At 38.6% G+C, this 19425-nt stretch overlaps 1 protein-coding gene across 3 annotated transcripts in view; it reads left to right on the forward strand.

Annotated features, from left to right (window-relative positions):
- The window catches only part of NELL1 (neural EGFL like 1), a gene marked incomplete at both ends in the record, with an annotated part of 883126 nt that overhangs the window by 170547 nt on the left and 693154 nt on the right, over positions 1–19425 (forward strand). For all 3 annotated transcript variants that reach the window (XM_082845633.1, XM_082845634.1, XM_082845635.1), the window contains 2 exons: positions 17146–17218; positions 17856–17938. In XM_082845633.1, coding sequence (XP_082701759.1) covers positions 17146–17218; positions 17856–17938 — 156 coding nt within the window. The remainder of the gene's footprint in view (positions 1–17145; positions 17219–17855; positions 17939–19425) is intronic.

The following is a 19425-nucleotide window of genomic DNA, read 5'->3' on the forward strand; positions in this document are numbered from 1 at the left end:
TTTTGATGCTATCGTCAATGAAATTGTTTTATTTCTTTTTTGGATATTTTGTTGTTAGTGTATGTAAATGCAACTGATTTATATATTTTGATTATGTACCCTGCAACTTTACTGACTTCACTGATTTGTTATAAAAGTCTTTTGGTGGAGTCTTTAGGAGTTTCTGTGTATAAGATCATATCTGCAAGCAAAGACATTTTTACTTCTTCCTTTCTAATTTGGAAACCTTTTTTTTTTTTTTTTTCTTTTTCGTGCCTGATTGCTCTGTCTAGGACTTGTAGTACTATGTTGATTTAAGAGTGGTGAGAGTGGATACCCTGTCTTTTTTCCTGATCTTAGAAGAAGAGCTTTCAACCATTCACTGTTGAGTATGATGTTAGCTGTGGGCTTGTCATATATGGCCTTTACTATGTTGAAGTGTGTTCCTTCTATGCCCAACTTGGGTGTTTTTTTTTTGATTTTTTGGTTTTTTGGTTTTTTTGTGGTACACGGGCCTCTCACTGTTGTGGCCTCTCCCGTTGTGGAGCACAGGCTCCGGACGCGCAGGTTCCATGGCCATGGCTCACGGGCCCAGCTGCTCCGCGGCATGTGGGATCCTCCCAGACCAGGGCACGAACCAGTGTCCCCTGCATCAGCAGGTGGACTCTCAACCACTGCGCCACCAGGGAAGCCCAACTTGGGTGTTTTTATCATGAAAGGATACTGCATTTTGTCAGATGTTTTTGACAGAGCATCTACTGATATGATCATGATTTTTATCTTCCATTCTATTAATGTGGTGTATCACAGTTATTGATTTGCATATGTTGAATCATCCTTGCATCCCAGGGATAAATCTCACTTGATCATGGTGTATGTTCCTTTAATGTACTCTTTAATTTGGTTTGCTAATATTTTGAGAATTTTTGCATCTATATTTATCAAAGATACTGGTCTATAGTTTTCTTTTTCTGTAGTGTACTTATCTGGTTTTAGTATCAGGCTAATGCTGGCCTTGAAAAAAAAGTTTGGGAGTGTTCCTGCCTCTTCAGTTTCTTGAAAGAGTTTGGGAAGGATTGACATTAATTCTTTAAGTGTTTGGTAGAATTCACCAGTGAAACCATCTGGTCCTGGGCTTTTCTTTCCTTTTCCTTTTTTAAAAATTAAGGTATAATTTATATACAATAAAATTCTCCTTTTTAAATGTATGGTTCTGTAAGTTTTGGAAAATCTATGCAGTCATGTAACTACCATCAAGATAAAAGATTGTTCCATAACCTTCAAACATTCCCCTGTGCTGCACTTTATTCAAGTCTTCTCCTCATCCTAAACGTCTAGCAACCACTGATTTGTTGTCTGGCCCTATTTTTGCCTTTCCCAGAATGCATTATAAATGGAACCATTTATGTAAGTATGTATATGTGTTGAGGTTCACCCATGTTGTTGTGTATTTCAGGGATTCATTCTTTTCTATTGCTGAGTAACATTCCAGTTCTGTTCTATGGATATACTACAATTTGTTTATTCATTCCTTAGTTCATGAACATTTAGGTTGTTTTGAGTTTTTAGCATTTATGAATAAAGCTATTAAAAGATTTGCATACAGGTTTTGGTATGAACAAAAGTTTTCATTTTTATTTGGGTAAATATGTCAGAGTGGGATTGCTGGGTCGTATATTAAGTGTATGTTTAACTTCATAAAAAATGCCATTGAATTTTTCCAAGTGGCTATACTATTTTACACTCTCATTAGCAATGTATAAAAGTTCCAGTTAGAGCCTTAAATTCAACATTCTCTGTGGGATGGGGAAAATGGCTTAGATTCCATGCAAGCTTAGAGGTTGGGACAGAAACTTCTGAAATAAAGCCATGATTCAGAAGACCACCCCTCCAGTGAAAGGGTAGGCAGAAATAGTCTACTACTTAGCAAAGGGAGGCAGTCTATTGACTAGCTTTTCTCTGCTTTATCTCCACACACACAAAAAATAGTTCCCTGATAAGAATTTGAAACCACAGCTCTTGACATCAAACAGATGTAAAATTTGGATTTATATACTCATGAAGCTCAAGAAACTATCTTAATGTGATCCTGGGTTGGGCACCTTGGGATTCTTAATGAAGAAAATACAAATTATCTTTGGGAAAATCACTTTTCATGCAAACTTCACAAGATTACTACAGATTAAGTTCATGCAAATATGAGTTTTTAGCCATCATGAGTAAGAATGGGAAGACACAACAAACTTCCCAATTATCCCTCAAAGGGCTGTAGAAATTGGAATTACAAGATAAAGAATTCTTTAAATCCCTATACTTAAAATGTTTAAAGAAGCAAAATAACAAATTAAAAAAATGCATGATGACTAGAGATGATAAATATGACCAGGGAGATTCGAGTCAAAAGTTGCTTCCAGAAACGGGCTTCCCTGGTGGCGCAGTGGTTGAGAGTCCGCCTACCGATGCAGGGGACACGGATTTGTGCCCTGGTCTGGGAAGATCCCACATGCCACAGAGCGGCTAGGCCTGTGAGCCATGGCCGCTGAGCCTGCGCATCCGGAGCCTGTGCTCCGCAACGGGAGAGGCCACAACAGTGAGAGGCCCGCGTACCGCAAAAAAAAAAAAAAAAGTTACTTCCAGAAATGAAAAATACAGTTATTGAAGTGAAAAAAACTCAGTGAATCTGCTAAACAGTAAATTAGACACAGGTAGAGAGAGCATTTGTGAAATGGAAAATATTGTCAAATGATTACCTTAATTGTAGTGCAGGGATAGAGGAAAATAGGAAAGGTTAAGATGTAGGGAAGATGCATATATATGGAAAAAAATTTTATGTATGTGTTTTGCTTATATGTATTTAGTGTGTGTATGTATGTATATGCTTCCATAAATATTTAAAAATTCCAAAAGATAATGGGAGAAAGGGGTTATGGGCACTATTAGAAGTATGATGGCTAAGGATTCTCTAAAGTTGATAAGACATCAATTCTTGTTACACAAAACAGTGCAATCAAAGTGTAAGCTCTTGCTGTCATAAGTCACTTAGAAAACTTAGAAGCTTAAACTATTTTTTTAAAAATTATTTATTTACTTATTTTTGACTGTGTTGGGTCTTCATTGCTGCGCGCGGGCTGTCTCTAGTTGCGGCGAGCAGGGGCTACTCTTCGTTGTGGTGTGTGGGCTTCCCACTGCAGTGGCTTCTCTTGTTGCGGAACACGGGCTCTAGGCGCGCGGGCTTCAGTAGTTGTGGTGCACGGGCTTAGTTGCTTGGCGGCATGTGGGATTTTCCCGGACCAGGGCTCAAACCCATGTTCCCTGCATTGGGAGGCAGATTCTTAACCATTGCGCCACGAGGGAAGTCCCTCGCCTTTTTATTTAGCTCATAATTCTTTGGGTTAATGAGATGATCTTTCTGACTTGGTCTGGGTATGCTGGTATCTACTGGGCTCTCTGATATGTCTGTTGTCATTTGGTTGGTCAGTAGGTAGCTTCTTCACATCTCTGGTGGTAGATTGGCTGTTGACTGGTATACTGCAGTTCTTCCCCATGTGTGGAGTCTGCTCAGGCTTATCCACATGGCAGTCTTGAGTTTCCAAGTGTAAGAAAAAGAGGAAGCCTTACAGCACTAGTGCATTTCAAGGCTCTCTTTGCTTGATTGCATTTGCTACTAATTTATTGCCCAAAGCAAGTCATATGATGAAAGCCAGGAGTGAGGGGTAAATAAATAGACTTCCTCTCTCGTAGGACTATTCTGCAATATGACATTGCAAGGATATGGATGCAAGGAAGGGAAGAATTTAACATTTTAATAATCTATTACACAAATGATGATAAATAGAAAGCCACAGCTAGACATATTAGCAGAATAGCAGAACCCCAAGGTCACAGAGAACATCTTAACAGTAGCCAGTGATAAAAGGCAACTTCTTCTGAAAAGAATAACTTAGACTGAACATCTGGAAGTCTGAACAAGAAAAAATGGGAGAAGGTATGAAAACCAATATAAATAATAAAAGCACACAAAAATCACTGCAAAAATTAAAACAATGGTTATTAATTATTAACAATTTTGTGCCAATAAAATAGAAAACGACCGAAAAATGAACAATTTCTTAAAACTATATAAATTATCAAAATGGACTTAAAAGGTGCAAAACCCAGGTAGTCTTAGAATCATTAATGTATCATCAGGAATTCATGATTCGAAATCTGTTGTATCAGTTAGCTTTTGATGCATAGCAGATCAACTCAAACCTTAATGGTTTGAGACAGCAACCATTTCTGTAGCTCAGAATTTTGTGAGTTGGCGTTTTGGGCTGGGCTTTGGTAAGTTGTTCTCATATTCTCAGTGGGTTTAATCATGCATCTTTGGTTAGCTCCTAGGTTTTCTGGGGGCTGGCTGTACTAGAATGGCCGTTAGTTTGATGGCTCATCTCTGCTTCATGTGATCTCTCATTTCCTACCAGTCTAGCCCAAGCTTGTTTACATGGTGGCTGATCAGGGTTTCTAGAGCTGGAGCAGATGTGGGAATGGCCTTTTGAAGCCTATGCTTGAAACTTGTATATTATTTTTCCTGCATTACTTTGGCCAAAGAAGTTACAAGGCCAGATTCCAAGGGTCTGGGAAATTGATTCCACCTTTTGGTGGGATACAAATTCCCATTACACAGGGCATGGACCCAGAAAAGAGCAAAGGACTGTGACCATTTTTTTAGTCTACAATGTCTTTCCACCAAATAACTGCTGGGTTCAGACGGTTTTACAGGCAAGTTCTATTACATCCAAGGAAACCATTCCAATCTTACATAAACTCTTCCAGAGAAGAGAATAAATGAGAACACTCATTTATGAAGATAGGGTTACCTTGATTCCTAAACTAGATAAGGACTGTATAAGAAAGGAATTGTATAATACAAGGCAATTTACTTTTGAACACAGATTAGATTAAAAATGTAAACAAAATATTAGCAAACTGAATCTAGCAGTGTGTGTGTGTGCATGAGAGAGAGCGAGAGACCCAGTTGTTGGTTATTTCAACAATATAAATTTGTTTTTATCACCAAAACATTTATTAACATAATTCAACACATGAAACAAAGGAGAAAAAAATACTGTGGTCATCTCAAGAGGCAGAAAAGCACTACATAAAATTCAGTCCTGACTCATGATAAAAAAAAGTTCTTAGCAAAATAGGAATAGAAGGAAACTTCATGAAACTGATAAAAAAGTACATAAGAAAACATACATAGAAACATCGTACTTATGGTTTAAATATTAAGAGAATTCCTGTTAAAGTCGGGAATCATACAGGCCATCCCTATTACCGTGTTTCTTTTTGACACTATACTGTAGATTCTTACCAGCAAAGTAAATTAAAACCTTAAGGATTATGAAAAAGAAAAATATAATTATTCATGAATTATATAATTGTCTACAAAAAAATTGGACTCATGAATTATTAGAATGACCAAGAGAGTTCAGAAGCACTGTTGGACGCTTTTTGTGCGAACAAAAGTTTTCATTTCATTTGCATAAATACAAAATCGAAAAACAAAATCAATTGCATTGCTGAACAAAAGTAGCAACACTAGCAATAACAAAGATACAGTTAAATATAATATTTTGTTTATAATATAAAAAATGTGTAAGTACTTAACAAAATCAAATATATACAAGACAGTTATGAAGCAAATTGTAAAATTCTATTAAAAACTATATTAAAGAACACCTAAATGGGAAGAAATATACCATGTTCTTGGAGAAGGAGGCTTAAAGCAGTAAAGTCAGTTTTTCTCAAATTCATCGCTGGATTCTGTGAGCCTGTAGTAAATTCCCAACAGGATTTTTTTGTTTGTTTTTGGGTGGAATCTACAAGCTGATTCTAAAATTCTAATGAAAAATTAAAGAACAAGAATAATGAAGACAATTCTGAAGAAGAAAATGGGAGAGGGACTTGGATTTTTCAGATACAAAGGCTTATTATAAGGTTATAGGAATCTTATAATGTCATATTGGTGCAAGAACTGGCACATGCATCAATAGAACAGAATGGAGAAGCCAGAAGGATACTCTTCCATTACATGTGGCAACTTGGAAACTTGAAGTGGCATTCCCAATCAATGGGGAAAAGATGTATTCATTGATAAATGGTTAGGAAAATCAGTTATTTAAATATTTCATGTATATATTAATTGATGTAATTGATTTTTGTGTATGGTGACAGGAAAAGCTTTAAATATGTATTTGCACAGCATATGCACAAAAATTTACAAATACAGTTGATTTAAAAGCTAAATGTTAAAGCAAAACTTTGCAAGTTTTAGAAGACAACGTAGGAGCATATCTTCATGTTCTTCGAGAAAAATTTCTTAAGCTTAAAAAATAAAGAATCTTTAAAGGAAATATTGATAAGTTTAATATGTAGAATAAAAAGATCTCATCACAGATGATCTTGACAACAAGATCAGTTGACAAAGACATAGTATCCATTAAAGAAATGCTATAAATCAATAAGGATTATTCTTATAACTCAATAAAAATTCTGGCAAAAGATACGAAAAGGCAGTTCCCCAAAGTGGAAACGTGAATAGCCAATGAATGTACTAAAAGGATTGCCATTTCAGTAGCTATCTTGGAAATGCAAATTAAAACCATTAGTAGATACAATTTCTTAGCCATCAGCCTGACAAAAATGGAAAAAAAAAAAAAAAAACCCAGCAAAAAACCTGACAATATTAAGTGTGAGGGAGACAGTTGGGAACAGGACACATACTCATTGTAGTGGAAACTTGCATTGGTAGAATACTAAGAACAATTAGGGAGATTTTGTATAAAGTTGAAGATGTGTGTACCTTATGATACAGGAACCCAACTTACAGGTATAAACACTGAAGAGACTCTTCTTTCTATGTTTCTTCATTGAAGAAACTCATGTACCCAAGAAGATATGTACAGACATTATCACAGGAACAATTTCTTTCTTTTGTAATTTCAAAAATTTGGGAAAAAACTATCACTGGGAGAAGGTTTAAATTGTGGTAAATATTAAAATCATAGAACTTGAATAAAAATTGATGAATTGCAAACATAATGTTGAATGAAAAAGCAAGTAGCAGGAGAACATTATGGTATTAAATCATTTGTATGTGTAAAAATCAAAACAGTCTAATTTATTGCTTATTTATACATTCACATGTAAAAAGGAAAATGCATGGGAATGATAAGCACTAAATTCAGACTAGTTTAACTTCTAAGAGGAATAAATGGGGATTTTATTAGAGATGGGTACCCAGAACTCTTCAACTATAGTGATAACATTTTATTTAAGGTGGGTGGGAAGTTCACAGGTATTTGCTGTAGTTTGGTTTCAACCCTTCTGTACATCATAAATATTTGAAATTAAAAATCATGACATAATTTTTCAGGGTGATAATTCACATGTATGTGTATAAATATGTACATATATCCATATCCATACAGGTGATTTTTTTCATGTCCTATGATTTTCCACGTGTCCAAGAATCATCAGAAATTTGTCTCTCTGTTCCAAACTGGCTCTCACTTATGCTATTTCTTGTTTTGTAGCTAGTTACCCACTGGTGAAGCTACACTTTTCTTAGGGGTCTTACCTCTGTAGTGAAGGGCAGCAACTGGTTCCCAGTCATGGAAAGACATCATAATCAGATGGGAAGAGTTTACAATTCAAATTTCTATGCCTACCTAGACCCACTTGTTGAGAATCTGAACTGTAGGGTTTGGGAATTTATATATTTTTAAAAGGCCTTTCTCACTGGTTTTGAGCTGTAGATTTGAAGGCTCAAATTTGAGTGCACTGACATAGGTGACATGTGTTGATGGTCTAGATTAGTGTTTCACCTTGGTCTCTATAAAGATCTCACAAAATATAAGATATAGTCAATAATTAGCTTCTGCTTTAGTGTCTTTTTAGATTAGTGTCTCTCCAACTTTAGACTGCATCCAGGAGGGATTGTTAGAACACAGGTAGCTGGATGTCAATAAACAGTGGAGTAGGCAGCTCCAAGTTTCTTTACTTCCACAGAAACATCAAAAAATAAGCAGAAACTGTTAGAACCAACTTGGTCAGAATTTTGGCAAACATTAAATGTTTGTAGCAACCAAGTTAATTTTGAATCAAGAAAAAGGCAACATCAAAATAGCAGGAAAGCTTTATGGCATTTTTACTTGCCCTCGCCCCACACCAGCTACAGCTCAGTGGCAGTCTTGAAGATGTCAGCCCATGTTTCCAGTGTGGGAAAATGGTCCCTGGCTCTAGAGGGAGCAGAGCAAATCTTATCTACAAATTATTTTGTATGTCTGTTCTGTCTGGGACTATCTGAAGGACTGATGCAAGGCACTTACCTCTATTTCACCTAACTCAGAATTCTCCCAGGCCAAAAAAATTGGTGGACATTTCTTGAAAATATTGCAAAGCTACCAAACAATCTGGGGCAAAAGCGTACAGTTGACACACATTAGACAATCTAGAGATAGGAGGAAGAGCTGAGGAGAGAGATTCTTTGGGCAGTTTAAGGCATTCAAAAGCAATCACGTATATGGGGAATTTAGAGAGCTATATGCATGCCCAGAGCAAGATTCATGCTCAGAAAAGACCTGAGAATACCATAAGCATTCACTTTGGGCTGATCCCTAGGATCAGTGCAAGCATGGCTAAGTGTTAATGAGGGCTCCAGCATATAGCGTGCTCTCCCCCAACTTCCCCCCTCTCTCAGCTCCTGGCATTCAAGGAAATCTTGGTCTAAAAACTTTCTGAACACAAGATCCAGAACAGAGATTTTAGTGACCAGACATAATAAGGAATACAGTCTCTATAAAAATAGAGGGCTTCCCTAGTGGCGCAGTGGTTGAGGGTCCGCCTGCCGATGCAGGGGACACGGGTTCGTGCCCCGGTCCGGGAAGATCCCACATGCCGCGGAGCGGCTGGGCCCGTGAGCCATGGCTGCTGAGCCTGCGCGTCCGGAGCCTGTGCTCCGCAGCGGGAGAGGCCACAACAGGGAGAGGCCTGTGTACTGCAAAAAAAAAAAAAAAAAAAAAAGCCCCCATGATTGGTTTAAGGCTCTGCTATTGCTACCTTCAAGTTTTCAATAAGTTTTGAACAAGGGACTCTACAAATTAGGTAGCTGATCCTGAATAGTTTATAGGGGGGCTTACTTGTTTCTTATTGGTCACATTATCTAGATTCTAAGATTTACCAGGGTCAGAACTGTGTCTGTTTTATTCAACAAGTGCTTCAAATAGTATCAGGTGCACCGTTGGCAGATGATGTACTCTTAACATGAATGAATAAATGCACTAGCTATGAATCTGCCTTATTTGTAAAGTGCAAAGATGTCTCTCATAAAGGTAATGCAGATTGTATAAGAATATATATATTAAAAGCACCCAGCACTTAGTAGGTTTTCAGCATGCATTCCTTCTCCCTCTTTCTTATGTATTTAATGCTCCGTATACGCTTAACTCTATACTGTAGTAAAGGCAGGCACTTTTGCTGCCTTTTAGGGACTTCTGTTTTAGTTGGGAGCTTGTGATTAAGACAGGGAGAATAGTTTGTCCTGTTATCTATTCCAGCTTGATGAGTGTATGATTCTCTGTAGATATAAGGAATCCTTGCTTAAGAGCCCAAATACCTGATACAGGCAGAAAACACAACGGGTGTTTACAGACTTGGACAATCATTTTCCTGCGGAGGTGGGTTGTGGGGATGAGAAAGAGAGTACCAACAATTATTAACTGCTTTCTACGTTCTAGACCTAGTCTGGCTGTACATATATTATCTTAGTTAATTATGTGTCACCTTCAGAGAATCCTAATAAGGTAGTTATTATAATTGTCCCTCTGTATCCTGTTTCCAACACCCCTGTGGATACCAAAATCCATGGAAGCTCAAGTCCCTTATATACAACCCATGTATGCTGTGAACTGTGCATCTGTGGTTACAAAGGGCCAACTGTGTTATCCCTACTGTGTAAATCAGGCAATGGGGCTCAGAAAGATTAAGCAACTTGCCAGTCTCACGTAGTTTGCAAGTGATGGAAATAGGATTGAAGCTTAGAACTTTCTTTTTCAATATTTTTGCTTATTCAGTCAACAAATATTTTTTAGGGGCTTGCTTGCTATGTACTAGTCACTGTGTTAGATGGTGGAGTATTTCACTTAGGTATGCCATGTGCTCTGGAGGAGACAGACCTGTCTTTTTCCAGGGCTCTAGCCCAAAGAAACAGGTGGTCCCAGTGAGAAGCACCAAAGGGAGGTGGCAGTTCCACACACCACATCTCCCTAGGGAGCACTGTGATTCTCCTTGTTCCCCTACAGGAGTAGCGCCATCCAATAGCTCTTTAGAAGGAAACCTTTCAAAACTCATCTCCCTGTATACCAGCCCGTGTTTCATTCCATCCTTTGGTGAGATGAGATGGCTGGGGTAGGGGGAATGTATCACTGTCTCATTACAGAAATTATCTTGATCAATGCTGCAGAAATCTCCCTGTAAAAGAGGCAGTCACTTCTCCGATGACTTATCAGGCTTTTAATATATACCTGGTAGAAGCTGCCTGCTGGGTCCAAGAACCACACCTGCCTTTTGGCTCCAGAAGTAAATAATGCTTATGTTGTGTTTTCAGGTTAAAACTGTATTGTTCTCTATTTTAAGTATGAATACATCATTTCATAGGCAAAGTAAAAGCAAAAGCTCACTTGTCAAACCTAATTTCTGGGTCCTGGTGCATCGTTAGGAATAGTGCAATGAGGGTGCTGCTGATAAAAGAGCAGAGGGTGGAGTCACTTGCTTGTTGCTTGGCTCGTAAGCCTCTGGCTTTAGTTACTTCCTATCAGAGACACAGAACACAGGCTGGGAATTTCTTCGCTTCAAAACAGCATTCATTTGAGAAAATAGTTGGCCAGTAGTGATAGACTTATCTGAATCTTCTGATTGTCATAGGTTTTCATTATCAAGGTGGTTGCCTACCGCTCAATTTCCCTTTGATGCATTCTAAGATGATTATGCTGTCATTATTCCGAGGGTAAGCCTAGGTGAATCACAGTGCTTCAGAGGTTGGGGTGTTCTGACAGTTTCTAAATAGTTGAGATCCCGTGGAGAATTCCCATCTCAAAGCCTTTCACAGAGGCCAAGGCTTTCTGTCTCTGTCTCTCGCTATTTTCTGTCTGGTGAACTTGGGTCTGAAACCGTTCCCTTACCTGGACTTCACTGTCTCCTTAACAGCTGAGCTGTCACTGGGAAGTGAAATTACTATTTTTTTTTTTTAATGCCACAGCTGTTGTTTTTTTTACCTCAGCTGGTTCCCATAATTCCACAGATGGTAAACATATGTTTATAGGCACATAGAAAAAGAAGCTATATTGGATTCCTCCCATCTCTAATTCTCACTTTTCCTTTCATGCAGAAAGTCAAAGTCACAGAACTGGGGAATCTTACATATTTGTAGATTAATATTTCTGTGCATTAAGGCTTTGGAAACAGCAGGACAGCTAATGATACGCTAATGAACTGACAGTTTTTATTGATCATAATGAAAGTCGACAAGTGTCTTTCTTGGCTTTTATGCAAGCTGGAATATTTTATTAACTGTCTTCAGGGCAGAAATACATAATTGGCTGCATTGTGAAAATCCTCCTTGTCGGTTTCCCAAGTCTTACTTTTTGCTAGCCTGCTGCCAAGGCTTGGGTCCTTGCCAGTTTATAAACAGAACACATCCTCATCCATATATTTACATGCCTTCCAGGAACTCTCCCCACCTCCTTTTCCTTTCCCTTTTAAAGCAATTTGTTTCAGTGCTTTAGCATACAAAAAAATGGAACCATTTTCTTCAATGTAAACAGAGATCTGCAGGGAAATAAGAGCGGTAAAAAAAGAATTAGCATTTGTTTGGCGGCAAAGCTGCTTTCATTTGTATCAGAAAGCTCCAGGTGTTAGTAGGGTTTGCCTAATAGTTATTCCATACAGAAGAGGATAAATAATGGCATAATTTTTCTAATCTTTTTATTGCATCTTCCTATATTTCTTACTGTGAAATGAGTAAATGTTCTTGGAACCACGGAAATAATGGGCATCAGTGCCCCAGACAAAAAACCCATAATGTATAACCTGCCTGGTACAAATTTAGTTTTCAGTGCCTGGTGAGCTGAGTGCAGGGGGAAGCAGAAGGTGGCAACAGGTGGATGTCACAAAGAGGAAAAAATATCTGTTTTTCTTCTTTCCATCGTACTGATAGTAAAAGCTTATTAATTTGGGTTCTGCCCCTTAGGAAATTTTTTAGATCCTCAGAGGAACTGAGATTTAGCATTGCACTAACAACAAGAAAATGGATTGTTTAGCAAATTAATAGTGCAAATAAGATTGCAGGGGAGAATGTTAGGCTACCTAAAAGGACCTCAGTTTTCCAGCATTGAAAAACTGTTTTAGCAAGCTGTTAGTATCTAATGCAAATAATTCATTATGGCTGGTTGAATACTATCTTTCCATGAAGGCAGTTAAGATAGAACCTCACTTTGATAACAGGACTTCCTTGTAGCACCATTTTGTGCTACAAAGCCCACATAACTGTGAGACTTTCTCAAATGATATATTTTACTTACACTGTGTTGCAGTGGCCCAGCCCTCATTTGGAGTTAGTAGACCTGTAGTTGATGGCCAAAGATTAAGGTGTCCTTTAGGAAAGCTAATTAAAGTATCAGAGCTTTAGATTTTTCATAGGTCAAATGACCAGGTAATCTGGCCCTAGATCAGTAGTTTTCATCGGGCATCTCAAAATCACCTCAGAACCACTGTCAAAATTTCATACATGACTGTGCTCCCTCACCCTCCTCTGAAATTCTGATATGTTCCCCTAGTTTAACAACTAGCATTCTACATGATTTTCACAGACTCTTAACAGCTGTGAAAATTATAATTCAGTATTGCGTCAGGGAGGAAGAAGTTTTCCTCTGCCCTTCTAGGTTCTTCTGACAAGTCTAAGAATTCAATTGACATGAGACCAATTAGCAGAAACTCAAAACAAATTTTAATAACATGTACACATGGCAGAGACCCAGGAAAACTGAGTAGCTTACCAAAAGAGCTGAAACCCTCACCTTAAATACTGTCTTCGGGTAAAGACAACAACAGAGAGTGTGGTGGTAGGTCTTTGGGACTCAAGGGGAGGTAGGCAATTCACACGGAGATGGCAAAGCAAATGTTCAGTAAATAAATGTTTGCTGGGCCATGCAGAGACAATGGGATGCAGAGTGCACGCTGATCTCTAAGTTGCCCCACCACACCTAGTTCATATTCCTTGCAGATATTTCTGATGACAGTTCTATTCTGGGAACAGGCCCTCTATCTAAGTTCTTTTAGGCAATTAGGGGGAAGGTCAGAGTTTCTTCCTGAGCCTTTTGGGCCTTGATTGTTTTCAGGTCTAAATAATCTGCAAGCCAATGAGACATTTAGAGTGGCAAATTTTGCTCTCTTACAATTATATAATTTATAGTTTTTAGGAATTTGATGCAGGTTAGGTATTGATTGTACCTACTTCGTGAAATATACTATGATAGGAATGGCAGGGAAAGCTGAGGTGAAAACCTATGAGTTTTGCTTTCACAGTTCTTATAATTTAGTGATTTGGTTAGTTGCCATTCAGTTCCAAATCAGTAAGATTTTACTCTGTTCGTGTCCTGGATCCAGGTGCTGCTTTCACCACTCTGAACTTGTAAGGAGTAAACACTCTTGCTCCAGAAAATCCAAGTGATTGACAACACGGCAGTGTTTTTCAAAGTGGGCCCCTTGACCTTTCATGGGAATCCTTTGGGACGGCCTTTAAAAATGCCGATTCCCGGGCCCACTCCAACCCTCCTGAAACAGAGTCCGGGGTTGACCCAGGAATCTGATGTTAAACAAATACTCAATGTGATTCTTAAGAAACTGGCAGTTTGAGAAATACTGCTGTGGTGAATGGTACGAATGAGGTCCACTACTTACAGGCCCAGCCAGAGTTTTTCTTTTTTTTTCAGTTAAGTGTAGATACATTTAAAGTGAAATGAAGAGAAATGATAGAAATTCTGTCTTTTTATCCCTTATTTCATCTTTTCTGGGGAGAAGTTGCTGTGCTCTAAGGTACATTTTCATCTATAGAAATCCTCCCAGATGATTTTTCTGGGAGAAATAAGGCTGATCGAGCTTCTTTGTTGTTCGTTGCTTTATACTTTATAAAACTCCATTTTCTAAAGAAAACTACAGGCTTAGCAAATGCTTCTTTTATTGACAAATGTCCAGGCACTGAATAGTTGGCCCTCCATCTGCAGGTTCCACATCCGCAGAATCAACCCATTTCAGTCTACAGTAGGTTGACTCTGTGAATGCTGAACCTGTGTGTGCAGAGGACCTACCGTTCTATGCCATTTTATATAAAAGACTTGAGCATCCACAGATTTTGGTGTCTGTGGTGGGTGGGTGGTGGAGGGGGAAGGGAGGGTCCCAGAACCACTACCTTCCAGCTACTGAGGGATGACTCTAGTTCATATGACAATTCAGTGCAAGACCTTTTGGTTCTTATCATGGGGAGGTACTGGGATATATACACAGGTATGTATTTATAGGTTCACATACATACACTCACACTTCTTTGGGTTGCAGTTGGTATTTGTACAGTACATTGCCACCCTTCATTTAATCCAGCATGGAATTACATCCGTTCAAATACATTAGCGTTCCCATCTTGATTCATTTGGCAAGAACATGTTTTTATGCCACTCTGTGGGCTGACGCTCATGACCTCTTTTTCAGAAAAAATATCAAGTGCCTTGAGTTTTTGTGTTGATAGGGATTGAGAAGCTGTCAGTTCTTATTGCCATTTTTGTTCGAGTCAACGTCATTGATCTTCACCTAATGATCTGTGTAACACACACGCGTGTGCCGGAGATTAAAAGTGGAAAGACAGAGGTGGGAGGCAGGTGAAAGAAAGGTGTGGGAGAGGCAATTATTAAGAAAACAAAAGGAATACTGCCATGTATAATATATGTTGCTACAGGATAAGTGGATGGGAAATCCTTTTCAAATGGACTTTTTTTTTTTTTTTTTTTTTTTGCGGTACGCGGGCCTCTCACTGCTGTGGCCTCTCCCGTTGCGGAGCACAGGCTCCGGACGCGCAGGCTCCGCGGCCATGGCTCACGGGCCCAGCCGCTCCGCGGCATGTGGAATCTTCCCGGACCGGGGCACGAACCCGTGTCCCCTGCATCGGCAGGCGGACTCTCAACCACTGCGCCACCAGGGAAGCCCTCAAATGGACTTTTTATTTGTTTTGGCAAAGATAATACCATGACAAATATACACCAGGTTTCCGAGGGCCCTTTCCATGGCTGATAAAAATAAGAATGATTTAGCCTCTTCTAACCAGCAGGTATTAGATAGACCTCATCCTTTCCTGGTGCGTGTGCTTTTGCCACTTTGGCATCAGGGAGGGTGACCAACTGTCCCGGTTTGCCTGGGAATCTCTCAGTTTTAGCACTGAAATCTCTAAATCCCAGGCAAACCTGAATAGTTGGTCACTATAACTTCATCCATATTCAGCCTCATTAGACAGATATTTTCTGATGTGTATTTAGTTCTCTCTGACGGGCTGTTCTTTGAGCGAAATCTGTCGCTTTGTCTGCTCTGGACTGATTTTTTCTTTTATCTTGAAAGTTAGCAAAAGCACAGAGATTTAAATTGTGACACTTTCAGTTTGGACGCCTGTTTCATTGACCCAGCACTTGAGTGCTAGAAGGTTCTGTAGCTTTTGCATGCAGCACTTCTTTTTCCAGAGAAGCAAATGAAGCTCAGAGAGGGTGGTTGACTTATTAAGTCCAGCCAGTTAGCTACAAATGGATCCAGACCTTAAACCTTGGGCCCCTGACTGCCAATCCCATGCTTTTCTCAAATTCCTCACATGTGCTTGAAAGGCACCCTGGCCTCTCAAAGGAGTTGATTTGCTTTGAAAAACTGAGCAGCTTTGTGCCAGGAAGAAGCTGATTGACTTAGACTGTGCTCCATTAATTGCTCCCTGTAATTCCCCGGCAAGAGATGACAAATTCATTTTGAAGAGCTGTGGCAGGCACCTCCTTCCCATGGTGAGGCTGTCTCTTCTCGTAATCACGGACACTGCATCATCCTCGAAGAGGAAGAGGTTAATCAAAGTATCTAATTCGGAGGAAGAGGCCTTGTGACCCTGTTATTTCTATTAATATTTCCAATGAATATTTTATCTTGGAATAATAAGCAGAAACAGCATTTGCTGACTACCTTCTGCTGTTTAGAAGATGAGCACATAAATGTTAAATGTTGCTTCCTTTGAAAGACTCACCACACTATCATAAGCCTATATTTTATTTATAGATTAAGCTCAATATTCTGAACCAGCTTCTACATGTTCCATCCGTTCTGTAATATCTCTTCCATCAAATCAGGAAAAAATACCCTAAAAACGGAATCTTGAAATTCAATGTGAAAAATCCAAAAGCCAAGTCAATATTTTCATTGAGAGATGGTGGCCCCAAACACTTTCTTAAATTAGGGCTGTTCTTCCAGACTAAATTGCAGAATTAAAAGACCACCTTTTATCCACAGTGAGGTGTTGAGCAAATCTTAAGACTCACCAGCAAAGACTCATGTTACTCAAGTAGCTGAGAGGAAGGTTCTTAAGGAGTTTTCCCCATGTCTAATTTTATTTCCTGGACTAAATGAATCAGTAGAGCATTTTAGTCTAATATGTTCCTGTTGTCGCTTTTTCCCACTTAAAAAAATCCTGTAAATCAGTATTTAATGTTCCAAGATGACTAGGGCATTGAGGAGAATTTTTATTGCATCAATGTCTTTATAGTTGGACAGTTTGAGAACATTGACTGATGGATCCTTAGTTCTGTGATATCATTAGCATAAACCAGTGGTAAGTAATTGTAGCTTTCTCAAGATGAATGGATATTTTGAGTTTTTTAGAAGAGGATGGTTTGGAGTAGGTCAGTGTGCACTAAGGCCAACTCACCTTCTGAATATGGTTATCAGTCTTGCTAAAAAAAAGAAAAGAAAACTTCCCTGCAGAGAGCATGTGACAGGGGCCATTTGAACTGGTAACTGTAATACTGATTGCCACCTCTCTCCTCTGTTATCAAGGGGATTATCCAAGATGGGAAAATCATCTTTATGCCGAATGGATACATAACACAGTGTCCGAACCTGAATCGCAGTAAGTAGCAACTTAAAGCATTTCTGAATTATTAATATTGTATAGCTTGTTGATAATATCAGAGAAGCACTTCAGGAAGGATACAAACAAACTGTTTACATTGTTGACTTATGAGGTGGTGGGGTTAGTGAGAGGTTTTATGTATACTAAAATACTTCTGTGTCTTTGGATTTTTAAAAAGCTTATGTATTTGTAGAATTAACATTTGAAGGTAAGAAGAGATTATATGAGCAGTTTTGGGTCTGTAATGTTTCATATAATTATATAAATATATGTATATAAACTATTTTTTAAACTTCTTGACTTGGATATATATGAGTGTACTTTTGCTGCTTCTGTGGTAATTCACAATTCTTTAGTCCCAATAAAAATGAGAGTTTAGTTTAAATTTAAAAATGTTTTCAAGGTAAAAACATACTGTCCTTTTCAGTTAGTCCTTGTTCCTTTCTTTTTGCTTATTAATAAAAGGAAAAGATCTAGATCTGAAATCCTCTGTGAATTCACTCCAATTTTGAAGTCACACTTAACCAGAAAAGCGAAAACACTTTTATATAGCTAAACAACTACTGTTTAAAAAAATATATATATTTTTCTGTTAGCACAGTAGCAACATTTATTTTATATTTTCTTTATTGAGCTTGTCCGACTTGCAGTGATTTCTTAAGCCTGGTGCAAGGAATAATGGATTTACAAGAGCTTTTGGCCAAGATGACTGCAAAAGTAGGTATCTAAATTTCACTCGTGATGTTTCATTTCTTTGTCCATCCTATCTGGAGTTCAGAGTGATATGCTATCATGGAAACATTTTTAGTGTTGGCATCTGCGATATGTTACTATAAAATGGTTTATTCTTTCTTGAAATAGGACAACCTATAGTAAACATAACCCTTTGCGCCTTTGATACTGTTAGACTGTATCAAAATACTTAGTTGAAAAATGTTTGGAAGAAAAGCAATATGTATCACTGTATATTCCCTGGGAGTGGAAAAGGAATTTGCCCATTGGCTATTAAACCAGTAACACTGAGAGATGATATATGGTCAGAGTCACTGCTGCTTATAAGCTAATGCATTTTGGATGCAAGAATCATTGCCAGTAGTCGGAAGGGCAGAATAGCTATTGTTAGGAACAGATTATTGTCACAGGAAGGCATTATATCACATTTCTAATATATGATGCATTTCAAAACTGGTCCTGAGTTAAATAGTGAAGGAGGCAAAGTTTGCCTTTCAACACCTTCTGTTTTATAATTCTGCATCTTTCCCTCCTCCCCATGGTTCACTTAACAAGCATCTTTTGAGGATCTGCTATTTGCCAGGCACTGTGTTAGGCACATAGGAGGCGGTGATGAAGAGGATGTGATTTCTACCCCAGAGACGTTCATATTGAGTGGCAGAGCTGGGGATGTAAACAATTGGGGCTTTGATAATATATACTCATAACGTTTAGATTGGTAATGAAAAGCCCTGAGCCTTGTGAGGAAAGGCGCTGAATAAACAGAAAACGTGGCCGATGCTGTTGTTATGATACCGATCAGTCGTGGACATGAGTTCCAGCCTAGGGCAGAGAAAGACTCTGGTTGGCCCTAAGAGACGTTATGCTCTGCAAAAGGGAGAATTTTAATAACAGTGAAAATGATACCTTAATCCTATTCTACCTGCGGCTCTGACCGCTCCTGCCATCAGCCATAGCACGTGGAAAAAATCGGTGGGTAGGTCGGTGTTTGGGATGTACGGCTGTATTTTGGACTCAAAGACTCTGCTGCTGAAGATAATATTTCTGCCTCAAACTAGGTCTCTGGCCAAGTCCCCTTTTGTCTGCAAAGGAGAGCACTTTTGTAAAGAGAGAAACTAAAACTGAGATTCGAGAGATTCTTTTCACTTCAGAGTACAGTGGAAATGTGAAACGTAGGCAATAATTTGTCTTCCCAGCTTGTGGCATAGAGAAGCTTTTATGTCATATCGTCTGAAGCAGCTTGATCTCAATACTGTTAATTATATTTTAGATCGCTACCAAATTTTTGGAACAAGAAACATGCCACTCAGCCTCAGGTGACTGTGGTTCTCCATCTCCTGGTGATAAAAGTGCCCTTTTTCATTCTCATTCTTTCCCGTTGCAGGAATGTCATTTTTCTCTTTTTAGCTGTACATTATTATCTAGCAGCCACATTGAGCTCTGTCCACAAAACATTATTATGTAAAATGGCC

Source organism: Leucopleurus acutus, assembly GCF_964270905.1.
Source record: "Leucopleurus acutus genome assembly, chromosome: 8".
Classification (NCBI taxonomy): domain Eukaryota; kingdom Metazoa; phylum Chordata; class Mammalia; order Artiodactyla; family Delphinidae; genus Leucopleurus; species Leucopleurus acutus.